This window comes from Helianthus annuus, chromosome 17 (assembly GCF_002127325.2).
Source record: "Helianthus annuus cultivar XRQ/B chromosome 17, HanXRQr2.0-SUNRISE, whole genome shotgun sequence".
Classification (NCBI taxonomy): Eukaryota; Viridiplantae; Streptophyta; class Magnoliopsida; order Asterales; family Asteraceae; genus Helianthus; species Helianthus annuus.
In genome coordinates, this window is record NC_035449.2 from 58,317,082 (window position 1) to 58,333,680 (window position 16,599).

Consider the following 16,599-nt stretch of genomic DNA (forward strand, 5'->3'; position numbering starts at 1 on the left):
ATGTTGACGAGCTCTTGAGATCGTATCAATCTAAACCCGAATGTTCTCCATCCAAAGATTATATATGGGGGAATGATCTCCATCCGAATGTTGAACTCATATCAACTACAAAGGTTTAATTGTTTGTTTTTTGATTTAAAATTTGTTTGGATTAATTTTGGGGGTTTTTTTTATGTGCGAGGGTAATATTGTTAGATGATTGAAATTTTGAGCTTGGGTCTGTGTGGATGTTTGAGTCATGGATAAATGCTTTTGGATGCGTTGGGAAAGTTTATTATGTTAAGATTATGATATGTAAATTGTAAATGGCTCGTTTCATATTACACGTTACATACTAAATTTCAAGTACATAAATGGCCGGTTTCATATTATACCTTACATGCTTGAATAGTTTGAATCGTTCAATTTCATTTTACCCATTTCACTTTTTTTCTTTTCAGCCGATTATAGAATATGGGTTTTGAAACACGAACACCAAGTATGATAGTTAATAGTTATGTCTGGTTAACGACTTAACGGTTATCTTATCTTTTTGTTATTAGGATGGTGATGGATACAAGGGAAACAATATCCAATTCTCGAGACCGTTTGTTTCGTCAAACGTGGATCAGATGCTTAAGGATCATGACCATGTTTATGTTACAGCAAAACACAACTAACACGTGTTATAGTTTGAGCTTCAGGACATGCGTGTGTTACATGTGACGTGAAACCCATGTACAACGTAACACGTGTTAGTGCTATGTATTTTTGTTTACTAGTAATATGTAATGTGAGACTCTTGTTGTTTTCTCTAGTACACGATGTTAAAATGGTCTAGACTTAACACATTTTCTGTTGGAGGCGCCCGTATTTGTACCTCTACTGTTACAGTTACTATTGAAGTTTATGCATCCATTCTGGAAGTCCTAACACATGTTATAGTAGATGCTTAACACACGTTATATCAGGTTTACTCTATTGTTATTAAGTTACTATTGGAGTTTATTCATCCATTATGGAAGTCTTTACACACGTTGTGATAGATGCTTAACACACGTTATACATTTCAGTCGCTTAACACATGTTACAGTATGTATATACACATCATGGTGTTTTGGAAACCAATAGCTTATACATGACACCATGTTAGGTTAAACTAAGATTATAACAAAGGGTTAACACATTTTATCCCAGGTATACGGTGTTACAATATTAACTTGTATGTTCACTTGTTCACGTGTTACGATCAGTATATGCACATCATAGTGTTTTGCAAACCACTTTCATATACATGAATACAACTCGGGTTACAACAACATTATAATGGATGCTTAACACATGTTATCATATGTATACAAGTGGGGTTACAACATTACGATATTAACTAAACTCACCATTAAACCCATCGCCTCCTCAACTGTTTTCAACCTTATCACATGTTAAGCAACTACATCTAATTTGAGACTTTTATTGTTTTGTCTACTAGATGATGTTAAAACGGTATGGACTTAACACATTCTGGAAGTCTTAACACACGTTATAATAGACGCTTAGCACACGTTATATCAGGTATACTATGTTGTTATAATATATACAAATCATGGTGTTTTGGAAACCACTAGCTTATACATGACACCATGTTAGGTTAAACCAAGATTATAACAGAGGATTAACACATGTTATCCCAGGTATACGGTGTTACAATATTATCTTGTATGTTCCATATTAACTTGTACACGTGTTACGATCAGTATATGCACATCATGGTGTTTTGCAAACCACTTTTGATATACATGAATACAAGTCGGGTTATAATGGATGCTTACATGTTATCATCTGTATACAAGTGGGATTACAACAAGATTACGATATTAACTAAGCTCACCATTAAACTCATCGCCCCCGTCGACTGTTTTCACCCTTGTCACATGTTAATCAATTTCATGTTTCGAACAGACAAATTGTAACACATGTTAGATCAGTATATACACATCATGGTGTTTTGTAAACCACTAGCTTATACATGAATACATGTCAGGTTACAAAAAGATTATAACAGAGGCTTAACACATGTTATACATTCCAAATTGTGCTAAACAAACACATGTTATAAACGAACGAAGAGTTCTTTCCCACGTTATATATCATTCTAACAGGGGCTTAACACATGTTATACATGAACACATGTCAGGTTACATCATGGTGTTCTGTTACAACATGAACCACTAACACATGTTATAAACGAACGAAAACTTCTTTCCCAAAAGATTTGACTTATTAAATGTCCTCGCATTAACGTCGCCTACATCCATCCAGCTTGTCAGTTGAATATCTTTATGGATCTGTTTCTGTAAATCAACACACGTTATATATCATTCTAACAGGTGCTTAACACATGTTATGGGTCTGTTTCTGTAAATCAAACAACCCAACAAAAAAGAAACACTTACTGTTCAGATCAAAAGCCCAAACCAGCAACCAAACCAACAAAAAAACAATTATTGTTAAGATCAAAATCCCCAAACAAGCAACCAAACCAACAAAAAATCTCGTTCAGAATCTCATCCTAAAGTTTTCGATTTATTTAAAATACATGAACATTAACCATTACTAGATCTTGATTGAAAACAGATGAGGGGAGAGAGAGAGAGAACATTAACCATTACTAGATCTTGACTCCGACGACGTTCCGAACTTCGGCGCCACCAACCACCCACCCTCCCTCCACCACCTTCTACAACCATCCACTGTCGCCGCTATCAACTACCAACAACCCAGAATGAACCAGCCACCACCTTCCACCAACCACCAGATCTGCAACCATCATCGTGCCTCACTCATCGTGCATCTACCGCCTCCCCTGCCCCAACCATAACGGTCAACAACACCACCGCCACAACGCTGCTGCTGCCGTGGGTGGCTGGAAACCCACCAGTTTTCTCTCTCTCGTTCGATTTCTCTGGACCTCTCTTTCTCTTTCGATTTCTCTGGTACTCTCTCTCACGGCTCTCACTCTCTCTCTAGGCTTTGCAGGTTGTAAGTGTTGTGTAGAGAGAAGGGAAAGTCATGGGGGCTAGAGTTTTGATTTGGGGAGGAGAAAATGAGACCTGTGATTTTAGAGAGAGGGAATTGAGAGAGTTGAGATGAGATTGTGATTTTTAAATGGATATGAAGAGAGAGAAAGATCAGTGCATTAAAGAGAGATGATATGATTGGACAGTGGAGAGAGATGGAATTTACTTCCGAAAATGCCCTTCTAGTTGACTAATGTGTATTATAACATTTCTTTTAAATCTAATTGTTACCAAAATTATGAGAGCCATTGATCAAGTTAGATGAAAGTTAATCAATGGGTGACAATGAGTTTGCATAGTTTTTTAAAAAAGATAGAGTTTCTTATATAGCCAAACCCTATATTTATATTCATTAACAATCCTTATAATTTTTTAAAATTTATTACAAAATTAAGCATTTGAAAAAAAAAATACCAAACAATAAAGTTGTCAACTCGGCCAGTTCAATTTGTATTTTTCAAAACCACATTTAGTGGGTTCGATTCATCTTTTTCACCAAAACTGGTTGAACTAGACAATGAACACTTCTAACCATTGTAGAGCTGAACACAAACGTTGGGTTCACTCTTCAATTTCATCGCTCAGTCGCACTACTTAACACTGCAAGGGAGGGATCAAGAGGGAGAGAACATTACCTACGAGATCTTTCCGAGAAGACACAGAAAAAGAATATCGTCGACAAGATAATGAAAGAGGGGAGCAACGTGTAGAAGAAATGATGGATTTAGGTTTTTTGTAACTTCTTTTTTTCTTTAACTTAACGTACAAACAATTGTGGTTTTATACAAATTTAACATATCTTTTTAATGTCCGTCTATTTTAAGGACCGTCCTTATACATCCAAAGCGAAAAATTAATAGTAAGAGTGTAAGACTATGAGTAGTAGTGAGGTATGTGGTTTGGAATTTTTCGACATGTGGCGTCCACGTCATCAACCTGAAAATATGTAAAATGGAGTAGTAATAAAGTATGTGGTTTGTAATTGAAAAAAAATAGGATTGGTTAAGCCATAACCCAACCAATCACAACAACTCTCTCTATATCAAGCTCATGACCACAACCATATAAAAAACCCAAAATGTGACAACCATATAAAAAGGGGTTTTATATAAAAAGGGGTGATGTTCACCTTGTAATTATTACACATTTATTTATATAACCTTAAAAATAAAGGTCGGTGGTAAAGCCACCGACCCATTCTACCATTTACACTCTGCTAAATGTTAAAAGTAACCCCTAATTTTGTAAATGCCACTTTGACCTCTTCAAGTTTTTTCTAAAGTTTCAAGTTTACCCTAAAACTAAATTCTTACGTATTTATTTTTATGTACAAGTTGGTATAAATTCGAGTTCGTCTACGCTTTAACGTAAATTTTGTTTGGAAACGAGTCAGGTCAATTATAAAAAAAGTTTTATTTTTATGTACGTTTTGAGTTGGACTACGTATTAACGTAAATTTTGTTTGTAAACAAATCATGTTAAATATAATACGTTTTCATTCGACGGTAAAAGTTCGGCTTACTCTACGTTTCAACGTAAATTAGTTCAAAAACAAATCGAGTTGTTTGTAGTCTATAATTTATCACATCGCATACGATGCCGCTGTAACGCGCGTCAGGTAAAAAAAAAACTAGTAGTTTAACCTAAAGAAAACTCTAGACACAACTTTAATAATCTATCCTTATCCCACAGATTAAAACCATCTTAAAAAACCTATATCTAAAACTTTAATCTATCCTTGTCACATAGAGAATCCATATAATTAATTGTTAATACATAATCATTAATAATAATAATACTCTAGATATAATCACCTCCCTAAATTTAAAAATTGTTAAGAAGATACCAAAAAGTCACCATCAATTTTTCCGTTCATGCCAACTCCCAACCCCCCCTCAAATAAGCAGCCGGCTTCATTCTCTGTATATTCATTGGTCAACTACGATACAACTCCTCCTGCTACCAAAATATAAAGGATCTCCCGATCTCTTCATCTAGGTCAACTTCTGTCACTGTAACTCAAATCTCCTGATTTCTCCATTGCTGTTAGTCGTATAGTTCGTTCTGAAACCGTTTCGATTAACTCCTGCCGCCCGCCTACTATGAACGGCAAAAATATCAGCACAAAGAGTTACCTCCGGCATGTCGAATCAATGCGGATCTTGCCGTCTGGTGCGGGTAGGATACCGGAGTTGAAAGCGGTTATACTCGGTGAGTCTCTTGCGTCTGAGGAGAACGATCTCGTCTTTCCGAGTGATGACTTCTGCAATCAGGCACTTGTTTCGTCTCCGGAAAAGGTATCTTTTGATTAATGTTAATAGATCCGATCATCTGATTATATTTTTTTTTTTATTTCTGAAAGTTTGGAGTCGAGTTTATGAGTTTTGAACTATCAAAGTGTATTGATTTGTAAAGGTAAGTTACAATGAAGGCACGTTTTGACCTAATCGGAAGATGAAATTCGGATTTCGATTGCTAACAGTTCTGCTTTGATCTTTGAATCAAATTTTAGTAAACATGCATATTCAGCCTTTAAAAAATAGACAAAGACAAAAAGAGCCGATCTGATGACACCAAAGAGGATCCACCGACGGCAGCAGGAGTTAAAAACCTTGAAAAGTATAGTGGGGACCTAGTGGCCCACTGGAAAGACCAATAAGAAAAGACACTTGGACTATGGGGTGTGGGGGGCTTGGGTTGGGCCATTGCTCAACACATGGCGAGTGTGGGCTCCACTAGACCACCCCAAAAAAAGTGGGGTGTGGAAGCGGCGTGGCCAGTGTTGGCAAACGGCTACCCCAAACGGTCATATGCCACCAGCCAATCCAAGCCAGCCACTTCAGACCTCCCCCCGCCCAACGCCAGGCTTCAAAGCCACGCTAGCGGGGCAACGCCGTGGCCAACGCTGGCACGGTGTGGGTTAGCCAGCGTTGCCTGGCATCCCCCGCCCCAACCAACGCTCCACACCCACTAGTCTTATAAAGTGCAGGTTAAATTTAGCTGGCGGATGAAAAAGCACAGGCTAAATCAGCCGGCGAATGAAAACAAGCTGGCTGCTAAAAACGGGGGCTTCAATTCTAGCCGCCGGCTAGTTTAGCCCACGCTTCACTATGAGTTTTTGTGCAGGCTAAGTCCTAGCCAGTAGATCCTGTTTGGCATCATATGATTGACTCTTTTTGAGATTGTCTATTTGAATTATGGCTGAATACGTATGTCTATGTTGTTATATGGTTGACTCTTTTTGAAATTTTCAAGGTCTACTTGTCTATTCTAGTGATATTCTCTAAAATCAGTCCTATTCTCAACTATACATTTTAGTAAACTGGCATTACAATCTTTTAATAGACTTCATGTGTCGAATAACTGATTATCTGGATGTATTATTTTAGTACTTGGAGATGTACAAGAGATCAATAGAAGATCCTGCTGGCTTTTGGTCTGATATTGCATCTGAATTCTATTGGGAAAAGAAATGGGGTCAACAGGTTTACTCTGAAAACCTCGATGTCACAAAAGGGACTATCAACATTGAGGTAATTAATTCTGTATTAATTTTCTTCAAAGTCTGCATCTTTTATACATATAGCCAGCCATCCCTTAGACGTAATTTTTTTTTATCTTTCTCAGTGGTTCAAGGGAGGTATCACCAACATCTGCTATAATTGTTTGGATGCAAATATAAAATCTGGGAGTGGAGACAAAATTGCACTTTATTGGGAAGGAAACGAGCCTGATGTTGATGGCTCGTTGACTTACAAACAACTTCTTGAGAGAGTTTGCCAGGTTTTATGTCTTTCATGGCTTCGTTTATATGTCCTCGTTTTTTAGTTACGGTTGTTTGTGAGTTCATTGTTACATTCATTCTTCCTTTGGGCAGCTTGCAAATTTCTTGAAAGACAAGGGTGTTAAAAAGGGTGATACCGTAATTATTTACTTACCCATGATCATGGAATTGCCAATCACAATGCTGGCATGTGCTCGCATTGGTGCCATTCACTCGGTACTGCTCAGCAATACCTTTTACATCCTATGCTTTTTATTTTATTAATAGAGTAAAATGCCATTTTTGTCCCTGAGGTTTGACCAGTTTTGCGACTTTCGTCCAAAGGTTTGTTTTTTCGCATCTGGATCCAAAAGGTTTGAAATCTTGCCATTTTCATCCGGCTCGTTAACTCCATCCATTTTTTCTCCGTTAAGTCATGGGTATTTCCGTCTTTTGTTAACTTGAAGGGCAACTCGGTCTTTTTACATAAAGTGAAAAAAAGACCGAATTGCCCTTTAAGTTAGCAAAAAAAAAACCTGAAATACCCCTGACTTAACGGAGAAAAATGGATGGAGTTAACGAGCCAGATGAAAATGGCAAGATTTCAAACCTTTTGGATCCAGATGCGAGAAAACAAGCCTTTGGACGAAAGTCGCAAAACTGGCCAAACCTTAGGGACGAAAATGGCAAAATTTACTCTTATTATTATCATCACGGTTTATGAATATCTAGAAATAACTAACACGGGATTGTGTGATTTTCAGGTTGTTTTTGCTGGATACTCTGCAGAATCGCTTCACCAAAGAGTTGTGGACTGCAAACCAAAGATTGTGATAACTTGTAATGCAGTTATGAGAGGGAAAAAAATAATAGATCTCAAAAACATTGTTGATGCTGCACTTCTAGAATCGTCTCAAAATGGAATATCTGTAGGTGGGAACTTGTGTCACATACTTATCACATGCATGACCTATGAAATAACATAATATATCGTTTTGTGTAGTTGATGTTTTCTCGTATTTTCTCTTATGTCACAAACAGATTTATGCCTGACTTTTGAAAACGAATCGGCTATGAAGAAGGAAGATACTAAATGGCAAAAGGGAAGAGATATATGGTGGCAGGTATTTATACTATATGGTTTTCTTATATGATCATATGCGTTAAACTTTTGGGCCTTTAGTTGATGTCTAAAGGGTTACGCTTTTCAGGATGTTGTTCCTACATACCCTACTACATGTGATGTGGAGTGGGTTGATGCGGAGGATCCGCTTTTTCTACTTTATACCAGTGGAAGCACTGGAAAGCCTAAGGTATTTGAGTAGCGTAAAATCTAGAAATATTTTCTTCTTTTTCTTTGTTGTTGGTTAAGTTTTATAATGAAATATGCTGGTGCATTTGATAGGGTGTTCTGCATACTACCGGAGGATACATGATATACACTGCAACAACATTCAAATATGCGTTTGACTACAAAGATTCTGATATATACTGGTAGATCTTCATTTCTAAAAAGTTAGTTTATTCTAATTTTTGGAAAAAATATGTCATATAGACATCTCAAGACATTTTCACACTTTTTTCACTTACATAGTCAGAACATATTATTTCAACAGCTACACGCATACCTACTAGTAATCATATTCGATACTAGTTTTTCTATTTATTTTTAATCAAATTACTTAACATAAATCATCGATTGTTCTTCCTTTCGTTCTCTTGTCCCAAAGTTGACTATTTATGTTAGTAAGTTAATCAAAATTTGAAAAGAACGATGTAAAAAGTTTATATTTTCTGACAGTAAACATTTAACTGATAAATCCTTTTGTTCTAGGGTGTATTGATAAAATCTGTTTCTTCTGAAATTATAGGTGTACAGCTGACTGTGGTTGGATTACCGGACACAGTTATGTTACTTATGGACCTCTACTTAATGGAGCAACAGTTGTCCTTTATGAAGGGGTAAAGCAATTCATATTTTCGTATTTTTTCAGATAACTAAAGGTTATGCATTCAAGGTTACATATAATCTAAATTTATAGTTTCTATCATCTTACGATTCATTAACATTTCTTTTTCCTGTCACTATAATTGAGCTATGATATTTAATAGTTAATTAGCACCTATCAAGTGCTAAATAGTCGATATCTTACGGCGTATGTACATGCCTATAATTTAATAAAAAAACTGATGTGATAGAAAAGCTTTTTAAACTTTCGATAAATGGTACCTGCAGGTTCCTAATTATCCAGATTCAGGACGCTGCTGGGAAATCGTTGATAAATACAAGGTTACAATATTCTATACTGCTCCTACTCTGGTGCGGTCTCTTATGCGTGATGGAAATGAGGCAAGGCGTCTTTTCAACTGTCTATTTTATTATACATTATATTTTATTTTAATATTTGAAATATCTTTTTTTTTAATCATATATTATTTACTCCATGCAGTATGTTACTCGTTATTCTCGTAAATCTTTACGGGTCCTTGGTAGCGTAGGCGAGCCGATCAACCCAAGTGCATGGAGGTTCTTCATTTTAACTCGACTTTCAGTTGAGAACAATGTTTAATTAATTATCGTATGTGTCTCATGAATATTCCTTTATTAACTCAACAGGTGGTTTTACAATGTAGTCGGAGATTCAAGGTGTCCCATATCAGATACCTGGTGGCAAACGGAGACCGGGGGTTTCATGGTAAACACCAGTTAATCATTTTTTATTTTATTTATTAGAGTAAAAAATGCTCTTTTCGTCCCTGAGGTTTGGCCAGTTTTGCAACTTTCGTCCAACGGTTTATTTTTTCCTATCTGTATCCAAAAAGTTTGAAATCTTGCTATTTTCATCCGGCTCGTTAACTCTATTCATTTTTCTCCGTTAAGCCAGGGGTATTTTCGTCTTTTTTGTTAACTTAAAGGGCAATTGGATCTTTTTCACTTTATGTACAAGCATTTAGCATAATGTACAAGTTTCAAAAAAGCCGAAAAAGACAAAAATACCTCTGACTTAACCGAAAAAAATTGATGGAGTTAACGAGCCAAATGAAAATTGCAAGGTTTCAAACCTTTTGGATCCAGATGAGGAAAAACAAACCTTTGGACGAAAGTCGCAAAACTGTCCAAACCTCAGGGATGAAAATGGCATTTTACTCTATTTATTATATGATCTAATGCCACCTGTTGTCATTATAACTTCCAGATTACTCCCTTACCTGGCGCGTGGCCACAAAAACCTGGTTCTGCTACTTTCCCATTTTTCGGGGTTCAGGTAATGTACAGAAAATATGAAATAGCATGTGTTTTATCTTACCAAGTACCAACTGTTATTGACTTTATTTATAAAAAAAATGCAGCCTGTGATAGTAGACGAAAAGGGTAATGAAATTGATGGGGAGTGCAGTGGCTATTTATGTGTTAAAAGCTCGTGGCCTGGGGCGTTTAGGACTCTTTATGGTGATCATGAAAGATATGAAACAACTTACTTTAAGGCGTTCCCGGGCTATTATTTTAGTGGTGATGGCTGCAGTAGGTAAATAACGTGTTTAGGATATCTTGAAATTTTATATATTTATTGTTTTCGTATGCTAATTATGTTGAATTATTTCAGGGACAAGGATGGATATCATTGGCTCACAGGGAGAGTTGATGATGTAATTAACGTCAGGTATCTTCACCAATCGCAACGAAGCTCTTATTATCATCGTTTACTTCCCGTTGTAATTTTATCTTTTCACTGCTGAAATTCATTCGTTTACACTATCTGTAATATGTGAACAGTGGACACCGTATCGGTACTGCAGAAGTTGAATCAGCTCTAGTTTCACATCCCCAGTGTGCTGAAGCAGCCGTTGTTGGTGTTGAGCATGAGGTAGCTTTTTATCTGGCATCAAAGGTGGCAGTTTTGACCAAACGGGTTATGTTTGATCTCAGACAGGCCATAGTAAATAAAAAAAAGGAAATGGGTCAATGGAATTTAGGGTCAGATGTCACCCATTTATTAAAAGAAGTCCAAAAAAGTGACTACAGGAAACACAACACAACCCAATCTATCCCGTTTCGTCCTTCACTAAAAAAGTTAACAGTTTTGACTCGTTACCCAACCCGCATATATTAATTTGCATGTTATTTACATATGGGAAATTGTGCAGCAATCGTCATCTGTTTTGTCTTGTTAGGTCAAAGGGCAGGGAATATATGCATTTGTTACTCTAGTGGAGGGTGTTCCATACAGTGAAGACCTTCGCAAAAGCCTTGTGCTTGTGGTTCGGAACCAAGTAAGTTTTTATTTATTTAGCTTTTCATATAAGTCAAAATCTTTTTAATCGTCTTATGTTCAAATAGAACAGAAAGATTATGAGTTTCTTATAGTTCTATATTTGAATCTACGACTGTATTGTGATGCTACATTGTTTATTTTCATATCAGATTGGAGCATTTGCAGCACCTGACAGAATTCATTGGGCACCCAGTCTTCCGAAGACAAGAAGTGGAAAGATAATGAGGAGAATTTTGAGGAAAATAGCCTCTAGACAGCTAGATGAGCTTGGCGATATAAGCACATTAGCAGATCCAAGTGTCGTCGATCAGCTTATCAGTCTTGCTGATTCCTAAATCTCGGGCTTTATTTTTGTGATTTTAATATAAACCGAAATGTTTTAGTCATATGTTTTTGCCCATATGTTATAAAACATTATCAGGAAATGTGTGTCAATAAATGGTGAGTGGATTGTATAATTTTCTATGAACTAGTTGTTAATTGAATGGTTCATAATAGAAACTTTCTATCACAACTAATGACCCTCATTAGAGAGGGAACATGAGCATATCATTGTTTACTTCATTTTTATTCCTTATTTAGCAAGTAATTGAATGCTTTGTAAAATCATTAAAAAGGGGATTGTGGGCCGGATCAGGCCCGACAATTTGACACGTTACAAGCCCAGGCCCAGATGCTAAGCTCGATTCGGGGTTCATATCATGATCACCATCTATGATGCAAACATGTCAACATTACTCTTTAAATATTTGCATCTTATAAAAGGAAAATATTTTGTCCATAAACAAAATGAAACTGTCACAGATTACTGCATTTCAAAGGAGTTCTATAAATATAATTCACATGATACATTAGTAGAACTGTATAAGCAGAGTTATAAATGCCACAAGTATAATCAACTATATATTTAAATTTAAAGTCTAATTTTGATTGAAATTTTAGAACAGAGAAGTGTGACGTGGCTGCCAGCTGGATGCTCACATGTTTTTAGGACTGCCCTCCTCCTGTCTTGCCTTAAGTACGAGCTCTTCCGTGGTGGTGCCAATGATCTCATTTGCGCGTTTAAGACCAGCACAGTAATACCTTCCTATTTGATCCTAAATTAAGAAATAACAAATATAACCACCATTTTCTTTGCATAACTCTAGTCTTGTTTAAAGAAAACACAAATCTTGTATTCAGTTTTAACTAGCGAACCAGATAAACACTTGTACATAGTGCTTTAATTATACGGTGGGGGAGAGAAAGAGAGGTTGTTACGTAATTACCTTTTGTATCACAGTTAAAGCAATATGTTCAAGTGTTTATGCGGTTCTCGTAGCTGTAAATAATGCCCAATTAACTGTAAAATTCTAGTAAGTGATTTGTTTTTATCCTACCTTGGAAATAATCCCCAGTTTTTCTAATTTACTGACTGCATCATCCACATCAAAGTTGCATCTCTCACCAAACTCTTCCTTTAGTAGTTCCTCACATTTTCGGTCCAGTTCCTATAACGCATAATTACAGTTAATTAATTAAAAGCATATTTAGTGTTAATATATGAAAATTTTATACACAGAGATTTATTTATACATAATAACTACTACCTTTAAAGTTGCTTTCCCCTGTTCCATTAGTATAAAGAAAGAAATGATGACCTCCTTTACCTGAATATGATTAAGTCAGCCTAATCAATAACTGCATTATTCAAATTTAAAAAAATATATAAATAAATATATATACATGCTTACTTCTTGTTGAATGACATCATCACACAAATGAAGAAGTGTGCCTTTTCCACTATCCAGTTGTTTGTCATACATGAATTGGGTGATTAAGTTCTGATATGTTTCCATGTTTGCCTGAAACCTACATTCTCAGATTGTTGGTCACTAAAACCATTAACAAAAATGAATTTGTATTTGTATTTGTATTTATCTAACCGAACACTCACGTAAAGTATATTTTGGCACAATAACCAACTACTGTAGAGACAACTGCAATGATGACCCAAAAGTCGGCTTGAGGGGTCTCAATTGAACCAGTAGCAGCTGCCTGCAGCAACATATGAAAATACTTCAAAAATAAGTAAAAATGAAAATGAAGTAATTGAATAACTTCTTGGATGACTGACTAACCAAACCGAATATGGCAGTCGAAAGAAATTTCACCCAATCCATAGGAGTCAAACTCGGATTTTTCTTCTCAGGCTGTCGAAAGAAGCTCCTAAATGTCAATGGTCAAACAAGAAAAAGTCAAATTAAAGAGACCAAGAAAATAACTCACCAAAACTATTTCCATATCTGCCATTGGGATTTGTTTCAAATGCTTCACATAGATTCCTCTTTCCTTTTTCGTCTTGCTTCCTGCTAGCCTGTATATCATCTTAAACTAAATAGTAATACAATATTATATATATATTATTAAATTATGAAGTATATTGATATGAATCATACCTGTAAACAACAATTATCCTGTCAAATGTAGGTTCTTGGATCGTAATCTTACTAGCTAAATTCTGTAAACTGGTAGAATCATGTGTCAGTTATCTGTTATTAATTAATTATTATAAATAAACTAACATTCTAATGTATAGCTGGAAACAACAGAAAGACTTTAATGTACAACCTAAAATCCATTTTTTCAATGCGGATTCGTTCAACGTACAAGTCATCCTGAATATCTTCATCTGTGATTTCATCATCTTTCTTAGGCGGTGCAGCGTTAGCGGTAGTTTTCTTGGGAAAAAGCTTATCTAGCCTGCAACCACAATAACCGCAAGTCTTTTCATTTTCATGGAGGTTAAACGGTAACTAAATAAGTATAATGTGTAAGAAACTAAGAAACCGTACTTAGTTATTCTCATGATCCATGCCCATATGCGTGCAATGATCATGTCCACCTTCTCCATGATAAAGTAATCGGTTGTACGATCAATTCCAATGCCACGTCTAAAGATTATATACTGCGACATAATAAACAAAAAGACGTGTTATTTTAATTATTTATTTTTATATGTGACATGTTTGCTTAATAGTGTCTATCGTATACGGGTGGCAAGCGTTGACCATAAGTCAATGTTGCAATGCTAGAATACCTTGTCTGCAAAGTCAGGAAGGTTTTCTTGTGGATGCTCCTTAAAGTACCTCTTTAATAAGTTCTTATCAAGCTACAACAAAAAAAAAGATTAAATATTAATAAAGCATAATTAACTATAAACAACCAAATTTACGGCGTACCTTTGATTCATCGACTGAGATAGGAAGATTGAGAAGATATTGGCCTGATTGTGCAACCGCGATCTCCTCATTAGTAGCAATCTTAAAATTGCTCTTTTCAAGTACCTGCAATGCAATGAAGCATGTAACATTCAGTGGCGGACCCAGAAATTATTTTCTAGGGGTGCAAACGAAGGGTTAACCAAATTTTCAAGGGGTGCAGTCGGGATTTTTACCTCGAAAATACACTAAATTTTTTTTTCAAGGGGGGCGCCCGCCCACCCAAGCCAAAGCTTGGGTCCGCCCTTGGTAACATTTATAGGTAAGAATGGCGCGTGCATGGATAAAATACCTTAAACATATAGCTGAGAAAATTTTGTTCAAGATTATCAATCTCTTGTGAGGATAATTTCTGCTGCTCCAGTTTCTGAGCCCCATAGACGGGATCAAAGAGCGCGTATAGTTGCTGCAAGTAACAAAACCATACATGAAAAAAAAAGTGTTGAACATAAATCATGGATGTTAGTTATATGGAGAAGATGATGAAAACACAAGTTAATAATACCATAAGATCTTCAAACTGAAGAAAATACCATGCTCGAATCATGTACTCGACTCTCTTGCAGAGCTTCAAGAAGTCTGCCCTGTCAGCACTCTGTTCTGCAAAGGATAAAGAGCACTCCATTATGGTAAAACAAATCCACTTTGACATTGAATGTCAAATATGCCACCATTGGACATCAAAAAATGTGGTTTTTATATGTAGGTTATATAGAAGGTAATGTGTTGGATCATGTTTCCGAATCGTAAATAACTTTCATATTGAAGTATTTCGATGGACGCTCGAAATCTCAACCAGATAATTCAAAAAAATCAACAACGAGGTGAAGATTTTCATTTTATAGGTTGCGAAGCATCAGAACGTTTTGCTGAAACCACACAATGCTTTGTGAAACAGTTTGTGGGATTAACAACTAAAATGGTTTGGGCGCTCGGAGGACAAAAGTGAAAGTGCACTAATTTTAACGTTATTTTACTAATTTCGTCAAAATAACGTTAAAAGAGGGGGATGGTTGGTTGGCGGCCGCACCCCTTGAAAAAAGAAATTTAGTGTATATTTTGGGCAAAAAAAAGGACCGCACCCCTTGAAAATATGGTTGAACACCTCATCCGCACCCCCAACAAATAATTTCTGGGTCCGCCACTGGTTGTAACTTAGTTATTGTTGATTATTTGCTTCCGTCAGTAGTAACTTAGTTACTGCTAATGGTTTACAAGTTACTATGAATGGTGAGAGCTCGAGGCTCCACCCGTGGACCCCACCAGGGGACTTGACCTTGTTGTTTTCCAGAATCAGAAATCAGATACGTCTCAAACGAGAGTGCACTCTGGCACCTCCTAACTCGTAACAAAACTTATTCAAATCCCTTAATTGCCTAAAATGATTTGATGAAACTACAAAAACCATCTAGTAACAATAGATCATCAAAATACATATCCACAAAATCCGCACATGAATAGAAATGTAGAAACATGAAGATCCCGGATTTGCAAGATGTAACAACATAAAGAGAGATCATATCATTGAACATCTATAATATGTGATTGAAACAATGCATGCATACATGCATACGTAAATAAAATAAAATGAAATGAAATTGAAGAGATTGATTACCAATGAGGTTGGCCAAAGCCATGATGAGCCTAGGCTTCAAAACTGGAATAACGGCTTCTCGTTCCAATCGGATGACTTCTCTGTCTTCTTTGTATCCGGTGAGAGTCGCCATTGAATCGGTTTCGTTGATGAACAAACGAATTGCAGAGATGGAGTGAGTGAAATAACCATGAAACGCAAAAGGAAGAGGTTGAGACGAAGCCAAGCTTAATTAATGGCGAACTAAATGCAACATATAAGTTTTGTAGTAAAATATTAATGACTTATTGCTACAAGTAAATCATAAATGCAACCAAATTTACATGTATATATTAGGTAATAACGCAAACGAAAAAAAAAAATATGTGTTAACTCAATATTAAGCTAAAGGGTGTGGGGGTATGGGTTGGGTCATCAATGCCACATAGGACCATTCAGAGGCGGACTTAGGAATTTTTCCATGGGGGTGCGGAACATTTTTAAAATTTTTAGGCCTCTAGGTACATAAGTAAAAAAATCGGTTCGTATCGGGTCAGTTCAAGTCGGGCCGGGTCATGTAAAACAAAAGAACAATAAACTAATTTTATATAATCATCAAAAACATGTCAAACCTTGTTACAAACATAATTAAAACGTCACCCTATGGGTTTTC

At 36.2% G+C, this 16,599-nt stretch overlaps 2 protein-coding genes across 2 annotated transcripts; one reads left to right on the forward strand and one right to left on the reverse strand.

Annotated features, from left to right (window-relative positions):
- Positions 1-4,901: 4,901 nt before the first annotated feature.
- LOC110926046 (acetyl-coenzyme A synthetase, chloroplastic/glyoxysomal) lies at positions 4,902-11,611 on the forward strand. The gene is made up of 18 exons (XM_022169807.2): positions 4,902-5,353; positions 6,446-6,589; positions 6,684-6,839; positions 6,934-7,056; positions 7,584-7,752; positions 7,861-7,943; positions 8,031-8,132; positions 8,225-8,313; positions 8,691-8,781; positions 9,056-9,169; positions 9,270-9,346; positions 9,437-9,515; positions 10,017-10,085; positions 10,171-10,346; positions 10,425-10,481; positions 10,595-10,685; positions 10,993-11,091; positions 11,243-11,611. The coding sequence occupies exons 1-18, from the start codon at positions 5,159-5,161 to the stop codon at positions 11,426-11,428; spliced, it is 2,100 nt and encodes a 699-aa protein (XP_022025499.1). The 5' UTR covers positions 4,902-5,158; the 3' UTR covers positions 11,429-11,611.
- Positions 11,612-11,974: 363 nt separating this feature from the next.
- Positions 11,975-16,168, reverse strand: LOC110922071. Its single transcript, XM_022166394.2, has 15 exons — positions 15,969-16,168; positions 14,859-14,953; positions 14,646-14,759; positions 14,315-14,419; positions 14,173-14,244; positions 13,928-14,040; positions 13,704-13,835; positions 13,532-13,600; positions 13,362-13,449; positions 13,214-13,285; positions 13,030-13,130; positions 12,827-12,944; positions 12,683-12,742; positions 12,473-12,583; positions 11,975-12,190 (listed from the first exon to the last, which is right to left on the reverse strand). Exons 1-15 carry the CDS (start codon positions 16,078-16,080, stop codon positions 12,071-12,073), a joined length of 1,482 nt encoding a protein of 493 aa, XP_022022086.1. The 5' UTR covers positions 16,081-16,168; the 3' UTR covers positions 11,975-12,070.
- Between the last annotated feature and the right edge of the window lie 431 nt (positions 16,169-16,599).